At 39.3% G+C, this 12024-nt stretch overlaps 1 protein-coding gene across 1 annotated transcript in view; it reads right to left on the bottom strand.

The window, feature by feature from the left end:
* Positions 1-1384: 1384 nt before the first annotated feature.
* Positions 1385-12024, bottom strand: part of BEAN1 (brain expressed associated with NEDD4 1) — a gene marked incomplete at both ends in the record, with an annotated part of 59365 nt that continues 48725 nt past the window's right edge. The window contains one exon of the mRNA XM_082320849.1: positions 1385-1733. Within this exon, the coding sequence (XP_082176975.1) occupies positions 1385-1733 (349 nt within the window). The remainder of the gene's footprint in view (positions 1734-12024) is intronic.

Raw genomic sequence — 12024 nt, forward strand, 5'->3', positions numbered from 1 at the left:
TCTAAGTGCAATTTTAACAATTTGGATGATGCTTCCTTTTAAACACAATTATATATTTACTATACTCATTTTTACATATCCTTCAGGGGGAGTAATGAACTGAAGTCCATTTTATCAGTGTAAAAAAAAAAAAAAAAAAAAAAAGAATTTATTTCCACCCCCCCGTGAAAATACCTCTAAGATTTAGTGGAGGTGAGCCTTTGGTAACTCTGCTATCTAGTACTGGTTGAAGATGTAGTTTAGTCCTTATGTGGAGAATAGGGTGCTTGTGTACCATGTTAGATTAAACTCTCGCATCTGCAGTTTACCTCTGCTGTTCCTGCTAGTGTGCATCTCCAACTTGTATGCATTTATCATATGAATGTGTGAGAAGGCTATGTCTACAAACAAAGGCTACATTTGTGGGTAGCAAAATTTCAGTGATAAGGCTCATGCCTAATAAAAGAGGTTTCCGCACAAAGTGAGGTTCTCTGCTACTGTGCATGCCAAGTCCAGCATCTATTATTTACATCACACTAATGCCATTACTAGAAGTCAAGGTCCTTTGTAACACTACAGGTTCCTTACTGAAGAGAGAGCAGTTAGTGCCTGAAAACGCAGTCGTGTGTGGGAATCGGCATGAAGCATCTTCTGGGATTCCAGGCACTGCCCTGCGCTTGGCTATATCGAGTCCCTGTGAAGGGCATGCAGCTCCCAGGCCTGCACGCAGCTGTAGTACAGCTTCCGCAGGTAAAACCAATAGGTGCTTGGGGATTCACTGCCACCTCTCCATCACTTGCTGCTGGTTTCTTTTGAGGAAGACTTACAGCAGGCTTTGCAATGGTCTGGAAAGCCTGGTGCTGGCCAGGCTTTCCAAAGGAAAAATGTGACTACCAAAATACTATTATTTTTCTTTTGCTCCTGTATGGTACTGATAGTCATGTTGTGCAGGCAGTGTTCTGTCTCTGTTATTTAAAAAGGCTTTGTTGCCAAGACACTGAATGAAATGTACTGGTGACATCTACAAAGACAACAAAATGCTCTTCTTCTTCCTTCTGCTCTAAACCATGCAAAGTATCATAAAATCAACAAGTAGGCTTGACTGGATAACATGTATCTACATTAAGAGTGGCTGATTTCAATGCGTTTTGAAATGCTTCAAAAAGGTCAGATGCACTGCTTGTCACTGCTGCTCTTTTATGCTGTGTGATGTCATGGAACGCTTTGAAGCACAAAGAGGGAAGTTTAGGTAAACTTTCAAAATTCACTGTAAAAAATAAAATCTGATTGCATCCCTGTTTAAAGATATAAAATAGGTAAAACTTTCAGAGGTTTTATTCTTCCATTTAAATGGTTTTGTCGGTCTTAGTTCTTCAGAAGAATTGAAGGAAAGAGCCACTTTTATTCACATGATTTGGTTCAGAAGAGTCTGATAGTCGGTGGAAGAATTTTTCAGTACTTCCACTGGAACAAGTGGGATGGGAATATTCTGTTCACACACCACTGTCTCGTACAGGGGAGCAGCCTCCAGAGTAAGAGATGACAAAGAGATGGATGAAATGGGCGGCTGCAAGTCCTGCAGCCTGACTGCATAATTTGCAGCCTGTCCTGTAGTCCCAGATGCTGCTTCCTCTTCCAGGCTAATGTTTATAGATATTTCATTTCTTTGACGTGGGTCTGTAAGAGAATATGGGGGAGGATCATCTGTGGGAATATATATTTGAGTTGCTCCTGGACCCACACATTCATCGTAGCTGAAAGAAAAAAAGGAATTTTTCATTAGATTCCTGTGAAAAGTGCCACAGTACCTTATTTTCAGCATAACAGGGGCAGGTAAAGTGAGAAGAAAAGGATCGTCTGGTGTTTTGTTCCTCAGCCCACATGCTTGCTTACCCTGCCATGTGAGACACTTGAGAGCATACTACTTAAAAGCACATCTCCAAATACCTAAAGATAATCCCAGAGATCTCAGAGAAAGGTCAGACCCCATCCTCCTGCATGAAAGTAACATCTGTGGCAGCACCGTTCGGCTGAGGTGCCTGGGGATGAGCCCAGCTCCTTGCAGCCAGTTATGCAGGAGTGGGAGGAATAACACTGCTGGCTCACAGAAACCCGTGCACGCTGCACCAGTTGTCGTAAGTGCAACACAGTGGGGGTTCATTCCTGCTCTCAGCTGCTTGTAAGTAGCTAAGCTACAAAATGGCTGGGGAAAAAGGAAGTGGTGTTGCTATTTTAGTTACGAAACAAGGTATAGAGAGCTTTAGCTGGAGTCTAAAGTACAGTATCACATCAAATACTGTCCTCCTGACTCACAGGTCTCTGGTGCTCAGCCAGCAGTTACATGCGGTGGGTTGTCTGGGTTGCAGATCTGTGTTGGCAGGGGCAGCAGGATTTCTTGCTGAGGTGCAGAGCTGTGATGAATAATCTTGACAGACTCATGCTGGTCATTCTGAGACTTGGCAGACTCCCCTCCCGAAAAGGAGGAATGCAAGACAGACCAATTTGTGGGATTTCCATGAGGAGCCAGCTCAGGTCTATCCAGGTTTTGTAGTTCTGTCTGTGCCATGAAGGTGGAGCCAGGGGAAACTATTACCTCCTCACTCCGCTACTGTGCTCAGTGCTTGCTGTCCCAGTGCGAATGCAGACAGGCACCTTAGATTGGAGCTTCGACTGCACAGCCTAGGGAAGCCCATGAGGAGTAAATAATGAGCCTGGATAGACCAGCGTGTCTTTGTGCTTGGGTTTTCCCATGTTCTGCGTTGCAGGAAGGGGATGGGAACAGACAGAGCGGACATGAGCAAGCTCCATGTGTTTGTACCGTGCTGTGCTGGCACTGCTCAACCCCCTGAGCCTAAGGGCTCTGCAGCGATTGCACTGCGGCCCCGGGGAGGGCTGAACCAGACTGGTGAACCTGGTCTGTTATCTGGGTGGTCCACTGTGTGGCTATCCTAGCATCACCTGTTTGTCCACAAACTAAAGCTGACTCTGCTTTTGCTGTTAAACCAGCCCAGGTCTAGTGGTCTGAAGGAAGGTCCTGTTTTCCTGGCTCACTGGCTATAGGCAGAAGTAGCATAACATAACATCATGATCTTAAATGCTGGACCTGCTTTGTTTGTGGCTGCCTTGTTTAATTGTTTCAGGATCATTTTAAATCCAATTCTGAAGGAGGGAATGTTTCCTGTAAAAAACCTTTGCCTACTCAGTTAACCTGAAAAAGAATTCTGCTGGAGCCAGACAAATTAAGAACCCATTTCCTCAACCACACTGACTGCAGAGCTGTTAAGATCTAGGATATTTCCTGAAACTTAGGATATTTAGCATATGTCTTCCCAGTAGACTGCAGGCAGTCATTCTGCCCCCTGTAATTGCATTACTGCCAGGCTAAACCCAAGCTAATAAACCCTGCTTGTAGACTGTAAGTGGCTTGCAGCAGGGCAGCTTGCATTGGTTACAGTGAGCTCAAATCTACTGCAATCAACCACGGAGGCCCTGCCTTAGAAAAATACTTGGTTCTGCTGCACTCATTCATACCTTTCCCTCAGAGCGCTCCTGAGGATTTTGATGGTATTGTTCCTAGTCTGGGTGATAGAAGTGTTTTTTGGGAAAGGGAAAGGTAAGAAAGTTATTTAGGTTACTAAATAACTCAAATATCCACAGGTGGTTTTATTTTTACCTCCCTTTTATCTTATTTTTATATTCATGAGGACAATGGTTTTAAATTCAGACTAGAAAATTTCGATTTCCCCATCAGAAAGAATGGTATTTAAAAACATAACTCTGTTCTGAAGATCCTGAATAGGGCTGCTAGATACTTCAGAAACAAGTCTCAGCATGTAGGAAGTCAAATTGGTTTTGTATAGCATGTGGAAAAGATTTCAGTCCAGCCTCTACTAAGCCCACTGAAGCTTTCAAGCATACCTGATATTCTTTTAAAAGATCTTAGACCTTAGTCAGAGATTGAGGACCTGATGTCCTCAGCTCTTCATGAACTAAAGGAAAGGAAGAGCCACTCTTTGCAGGATTACTTAGTATGAGTGGCATCTTTACTTAATTTACATTCTGCTGACCTACAGCCCAGTAAATTTATTTAAATCTTTCCTCAGATTTTGACTGACTTAATCAGGCTAATGAAGAGCACCTACTGGGTCCTGTTACCATAGTAAAAGAGTTTCAGTTTTGAAAAGCCCACAGTAATGTGTGTTTCAAGGTGGAAAATTTTGAATCCTTTTGCTGAGACACAAAAGGGAAGAAGATTCTCTGTTTCCTGATTCTGGGCCCAGGCCCAGCGCAAGGAAAATCCACCACAGACCTAAAGGAGAAATGGGCACAGTATGAACCTTCTACTTAGTGTTGTTATCTGATAATCTGCATTTCTTTCCCTTGGATTTAATTTTAATGTCTTTCATGGACCATAGCTCAGCTCTGTAGAACTAAAATGCTTGCTGGGATAAATAGCAAAATGATCTTTTGTGAAGGAGACTTTTAAGCATCAAGACAAATGGGTAGCAAAGGATGGTATTCAAGATCTGGCATTTCAGTGTTTAGTTCCAAATATCAATATATTAGTGTTAGGGCACTTTTTCTTCATATATATGATGGATAAAAAAATAATTGTCTCTTTTTCTCCAAACTCCAGTCCAAGTAATATTCCCCCTCTCATTTTTGGCAATTAAGTTCATGTTTTAAAAATCGAATAGGGCAGTAAGGAACATGTACCAGATTTTCAATTAAGTAACTTTTTGGCACCTTCACAACTGTACCTACAGATCGTTATGGCCAAGGCGCCAAATACAAATAATTCAAATAGCTTTTTTTTTTTTTTTTTGAAATAACTTCTTGTATTTCATTAGCAGTTTATGATCTTGATAGTTTCCCATATTCTCTTCTAAGCCTGGTATCTTTGCTTGTAATGCTGACATTGCAAACAGCTATTGCTATGATACTAGTAGTGGAGGCTACAGAGAAGGTTCCTAGCATTTTCTGTTGAGGATAGAAAGGAGATGAATTAAGGTCATACAAGCAACTTTAACTTTTTGTATTTTTTTCCCTAGCTTCTGAGTCTTTTGTGGGTGGTTTTTTTTGGGGGGTGGGGTGGTGGTTTTTTTTTTTCCCCCTCAGTAATTTGGTTGTGCTTTCAGAGTACTGTTATAGAGGTATTCCTATAGTATAACTAATGAATTATCAACACTACAAGCATGAATTTTATTTTGCAAACAGAAAAGCACAGTCTCTTCTTCAAAGAGACCATAGTATGTAAACTTATGCATCTAGTATTTACCAGATCTTTTTTTATTAGAGGATTCTAAGCCAGTGTTATAAGAAGTAATACACAGTTTGACAGGCACCCACTGTCCATGTATGTTGGTGGTTGGAAAATCATTCCTCAAAAGATTTAAAGGATTACTTATAAAAAAATTGTAATAGCAATAGCAGTGGATTACCACGTATTGATGTGAGTGATACTGGGCTAAATCCTTACTGTTGTCTTAAAATAAAGCTTCATGGTTGAGGACAAGAGGTGAATGGACTCTTGCAATTCAGTGCAGTGAGGTGTGTATCACGAACCAAGTGGTACTGCTAAGTTGTCCTGCATTGTGAGGTCTGCACCTTTGACACAGCTTTTAGGTTTCTTTCTTTTTACTTGCAAACAGTGCAAACTAGAATAGAATGAAGGAGCTGCTTTCTCATCAGCTAGTATGGAGACCTCGGTACCAGAGGGGCCAAGAGGTATTATGTAATGATGGCTACCACCAAAAAGAACCAGTGCATCCATAACTATCAGTAATGATGATTCATAATATTAAAATTATACTGCTACATGCAAGTCATATAAGTATGGTAACTAATGCTGTTGATTTCATCTGAGAAGGTGCCAGTTGTAGAGCTCAGTGATGTGTAAAGCTGTGGTTTCAACATGAGCCAATGTCCATGTCATTGAAAGGAAGTGTCGCCTGACCTGCTGCATACTCCCACCGTGTCCCTTGCACTACTTCCTCCAAACCATGATCCCCAATCTGGAGCTAAATAGGCAAAAAGGTTGTGTGCGTGGTTTTTATTTTTTTTTGTGTGTGTGTTTTTTCTGGGCTGGATTTCTACTGATTTAGCTATCTACGTTGGAAGCTCACAGCGTAGTCAGGTGGGCATCAATGTAACACAAGGGAAGTAGAAGTATAAAAGATGGAAGAAGTGGGGCGCGTCTTAGACCATAGCTCACAGGCAGAACTTCTTAGCCATATCATAAAAGTGCAACCTCAGTAACTGCTAAGGGAATGACACCTACATATGTATGTGTGTATATATATGTTTTGCAATCGAAAATGAAAGAGCATGGAGCTTGCATGACTTAAGTGGGAAAACAAAAATACTTGCTAGTTTCTTGCAAAAAATAATTATAGTTATGTTTTATCCGAGAGATGCAGTTCTGTGAAGTTATTGTACATGTAAAAAGTAGCTGATGCTTGTAGTTCAGTACAGCAGCCACAGGAAAATCATTTTAGACAAGAAAGCAAATGCTTTTGAAAAGTATTATGTTACCATAACTTAATAATGGACCACAGGACTCATTACACTGCATCTCATGAATATCATGCATCTCTTTTTCAGCCCTGAAAAAAATCCTTGCTTACAGTACTTGTAGTGAATTCACTTTAATCCACTTTTTTTTTAAAAAAAAATATTATCTTAAGGTTCAGCGTATCTCACAGGCAGTCATGAGAAGGAAGGGGTTACTGACCATGAAACGTGCTGTTGTCTACTTCTTTTGTTTTTTGGCCTTGTTTCTTGTCAGAATAACTTCATTGTCATTGTAGACTATGTTATTGAATTTTTAGGGGATAATTGTACTAGGAAAGGCAAGGAGGGCTGATGTCTGTTAACATCATCTTACCGCATGTAAATGTGATCTGTAGAGAGAAGAATGTTGCTTAAAAAATACAGCAGCTCTTCAAGCTGACCTTGTTGACTCAGAATATTGTGAGGGGGGAATAACTTCATGAATTTGTCAGGTCTCATTGCAATAAGTATTAAGATAGGTTTGTTGCTAAGGTAACCCAAAAGAGCTTATTTAACTAGCTGTCATTCATAAATTATGACCTACTCTCTGGGGAAAGAAGGTTCTACTTACAGAATTTTTTAAGATGCAAACAATAGCTAGTGAAAAAAAGGCAAAACTGCAACTACAATAGGAATATTTGTGTTAATAAGCACTAAAAGTCTGGATCTTTATTCTGCACTATGTGTCAAGATAATCTCGAGGAAGTTGTGACTCTTCGCTGAATAAATATTTCAGATGAAAAATTAAATTAAATGTTCTCATGAAAACACTGTTTACATATAGCAGATAGCATTTGAAACATATAATACGGTTTCAACATAATTGTGCAGCTTTAAACAATCAAAATAAATGTTTTAAATAAAAGAAGTCATTCTATGATGAAGATTTTATGATACATTTCAGCCTGGCATTAATTTTATATATAATAAGAATCACTTGATCATAAGCAGTGTTTAGTCTCTGGATTTCTGTAACCATTATACAGTAAATGACAGTGAAGCTATGGGCAGTGGTTGAGTAATAATAATCAGTTAAGACAAATTTATTTCAAAATAATTTCTTGTAGCCTCCCAAGCCATGGAGTTAATTCACCAACAGGGTTCTAAACAACAATACCAGTTTTTGCATGTCAGCAGGAATGCTTAGGACCTGCTAATACCCAGGGAAGTTTGCCATGTGACATGTTTTAGGTTCATAATCCTAGAAAGGGCTTTGCTTTAATTATTCTAGGAATGAATTCTGAGCAGGTGAAGGAAACAGTAGTTGCAGTATGCAACAGAAAGTCTAACTACTGGGAAATTAAGAGAAAAATATTCCTTTTTTTCAGTACTGTTATCAATGACTCAACAGCTTTAAGTTGTGAAGTTGTGATTGTTCGCACAGCACAATGAATTTCTGGTTAGAAATGTTTGGTGCCTCTCTTTCATCAGGTTTTTCTGCTTTCACTGCTTTTTTTTTTTTTTTTTTTTTTTTTTTTTAGTATGCAGCAATAGTTTTCACTTCTAGAGTGAAACTGGGACAGGTGTAGAGAAAGGCTGGTCAGATGACACAGCGTCCCAACAGATATTTTTGATGACAGAGAGCTAAGAGAACTTTGTGCCTTAGCCTCATAACATGCAGGCTGAGGTGTGAGATTTTTGACTACAAATACAGGAAGCAAGTAAAGAGAACGGCATGGGTATTTAAGAGGAATGGAAATGCCACAAAAAGAAATGATCATAAAATGCCTGTAAACAAATTTAAGCTGGAAGTAAGAAGGCTGCCATAATAATTAGGAATTAGGTCTGTCCTTAGGTATTCTAGAATGAGTACAATGGGCACAAAAGATCCTTGCAAACTCTGTTATGGAATAGGTAAATTTCTATTAAAAATTATTACTTGCAGCAGTTGGGGTGGGACTGGGTAACTGCAGAAGATCCTTTCAAACCTATGTTCCTCTAATTGAAATGGCTTCCTGACGGATGATCTGTTAGGAGAAACCAGCAATATAAAGGCAGCTTGAGGAAAAACCTGTCCATACCGCAGACGGAACTTGATGGTGCTCCCACTGGTGTGGTGGCATTCACATCAGCTGAGAACCTCACTAAGGCAGGGCTCTGTTTAGACATATACCAGAGACACCTGAAATACCAGTCTAGATACACTTGCTGGGATCTCACTTGCAGACCCTGGCCTCTCAAGGGCTGGCTTCATGTTGGGCACTAAGGCGATCTCCCTGTGCTCACCAGGTGGGCTGTGAAATGGGGGTGTCATGTAAAAATCCCTTCACAGCAGAGAGCAACTAACTAATTAAAAAGCAATTAACTTGTTTCTATATCCAATATTAATTAGGAATAGCACTAGGATGTGCAGGGAGGGGCTTTTGAGGGTCTAGTTGCTCAGAATTCGGAGTTGAAAGAATTGAGAGTCTTATGTCATGATTTCCAGTGGATTTAATACTGTCGTATTTCCAGTGGTATTTTTTTACTTTACTGACTGAAAATCTCAATGAGGGTACTGAAGTGAAATCTGAACCACAAATGTCCATCTCATGCTTTGCCAACTGTCATTGCAATGTGCCAAAAACTACTTACCTTGCAGGCTTGCAGGAAAAGTGGCCTTGGCAAAGGAATACAGCACAATATAGCAAGTTTTTTGTTAGTTTCCTGCAAGCCTAATTCTGTCTTTCAAGAAAATCTAGGAAGCTGGTTCAAGCCTTCTTCCCTCTGATACGGCTAACTTGCTTCCTCAGGAGTGGGGGATGGAAAAGAATGTCTTAGAGAAGAAAGTACCTTAAGTAGTTTAGGGTATTTTGGTTTTCATATTTAGAGGGAAATTAGGGTCAATCTTTGACATGAGTATTTCCTTTTGCCACTTTAAAGTAATTTTTAAATAGATTTGCCCATTTAAACAATGCAGACTGAACATGGGTATTATGAGGACTGGCATTTATCAAGCCTAAACAATTTTCTCTAGAATTGATCCTATATAGATTAGGCAAAATGAGCAGATGAGGTAGAGTGAGCACACTTAAAATGAACAACCAAAAAAAAAAAAAAACAACCCAATGTGTTCTAATGTGAGTACTAGGTTAACAGGGGACTAACAGGTTTTTATCATAGTGCGCCCTGCAGGACACATTTCAATGTGAAATACAGAGAGGACTTTTGTGGCTTCCAGTAAAACTATTCCTGAAACTAAATCCCTCCATCTCACTCAAGAGTCATTCCTCAGTGATGTTCTGTATTAGACAGTCGTGAGTCACAGATGAAAAAGGCGATAACCTTGGTTGCCTAAAGCTCTGTACATACCATTAATATCCAATCACTAAGGTGTGAAAAAGCACGTAGTCAAGTAGGGTCAAATGCATTTCCTCTGGCCAAAATATGAGAAGTTGATAAAATTCCTTTCATGCAGGGAACCTCAAATCTCCTCATTGTTAGGATTTTAGAGACTCTCACCAAGAAAATGCAATTGTTTTTAATTTACTTGGTTCTTGACTGGTTCTGTACTTCAAGCCATTTAAAACATGTAAGCTCAAATTCTTTTTAAACAGCTTTCTTATATATATACACACATATATAAAAAGATGATAATTAGGAAAGCTCACCATAATTGCATCTGTTACAATGAACTCTGGGCACAGTGAACATGAGCATGAGCTCGTGATTTCTATCTATAAAGGTATCCACACAGTATCAACAGCATGTGTTTGGGATATGCAAAATGACAACTATAGCCATCTTGATCAAACTCCAGAAGACTTTTTTGATTAAAGGTCTGCTGCCTGCCATATAATTCCAAATAATACTCTTTTTTTTTTTCCTTGATTCTTCTTAAAAGTTTAAAGATCCTAAAAATTCAATTAGATGATTCTACTCATACCATCACAGTGGATGTTGAACAAATTGGCAAATGTTGGATTTACAGGCTTTCCAGTATTTCTTTCAAAGTCATATTTACTATGATGATTGTTAAACTGTGGCAGGGAGATTGTTCTTATATTTTGTCCTTGTTGAATTTGTTCGAGTTTCCTAATTTGGAGGGAGAAGAATTCTGTGGTTTAGAATTGTTGTTAGATCACCTGGACATCTTTCTTGGATGACCGAAATTTCTTAGAAACAAATACTTTGCCATCTCTGGTAACGCAGACTATGAAACAAGAACTTAACTTCTAGCACTGCCACAAGTATCTGTACGTGTTAGAAATAGGCTCTAAAATACAGACCCCTAATACCTTGAAACTGCTTAGTTCATACCCACTGTATTTTGTTTTTCTATTTCCCTTCTACACCTCACGTAAAATCAATCTGACAGATGCTAACACAGATCTGAGATTCATTAGAAAGTCATTAATTATCCTAGAGCGATGTTTACGGATAGAAGCACTGTATATTTTGGGTTGTCAAGACAAATTGACCAAATGGCTTCTCTGTAACCACCCTGCAACTATGGCAGGCTAATGACAAAACTCCGTGCATGATATTCCTCTAAATTTAATGTAAGAAAGTGGTTGGTGGAAGTGTCTATGGTGATAATCAAATTAAGCCTCAAATGAACTTTGTGATTTAGATATCAAAGCAATTAAATTATTAACATACCAATGCATAAATTAATTTCCCAATTTAAGTTTTTATAGAAATAGTATTTTGTATTGGACTTTCAATTGGAGAGTCAAGAGTGGGCAGTCCTGGACAGTTGGTTCTCCCTCAGCCATAGAAATGGGCTCTCTTAACTCTGACTCTATGTTTCATCAGCCTTCCCCTAAAATTCCTTTCCCGCTTGTTTAATGGTTTAAAGCCCAACCATAAAATCTAATGAAAACATTCTAGACTGATTATAATCACCCCCTTGGCCAAACAGAGGTGTCACGCTTTCTACTGAAATAATTTCAGAAAATATGGTCTTAGCAAAAATAGTATGTTCAAGAATACTCAGCTCCGCAGCACCTAGTATGCAGTGATGTAATACTGTTGCCTCTTGCAGGCTGTATTAGAACAATGCTGTTAAATGAAGCTAATGCCTTGGTGTCCGCTCGTGGCAGCAGGACGCTAGTTTTCAGTCACCGAATTCTTTCACTGCAAGTATGTGTTGAGAGTTATTTGCCAATGCAGTTGCTTTCCTTGCTGCTCTTCATTTCTGTTCTGTTTATGCTACAGTTGCATTATTAGCTTTTGGGCATGCTAGTTTAGCTTTAAATTACATCTTGCACTGCATGAATTAGAAGGAGGAATTGCATTAATTTAGCCAGTGCTACATTTCAGTAAACCTACTGTTCAAAACATTATCATATGTAGCAAGATTGATCCCAGTGAGTTAATATTTTAAATGCACCAGGTCAAGCATGTCTTGTTTATGCTTCAAGGCCACATCTGACAGTCAGTTTTCCTGCTGTTAGCACCCATCAGTCCAAATAATCTCCATGCTCTACTAATTAGAAAAAACACACTTTAGTGTTACGCTGTGGAGGAGAGTGTAAAGGTAGCTATACAGAAATTTTTCAGCCTCTTGCA

This window comes from Platalea leucorodia (assembly GCF_965183815.1).
Source record: "Platalea leucorodia genome assembly, chromosome: 8".
In the NCBI taxonomy this organism is placed as follows: Eukaryota; Metazoa; Chordata; class Aves; order Pelecaniformes; family Threskiornithidae; genus Platalea; species Platalea leucorodia.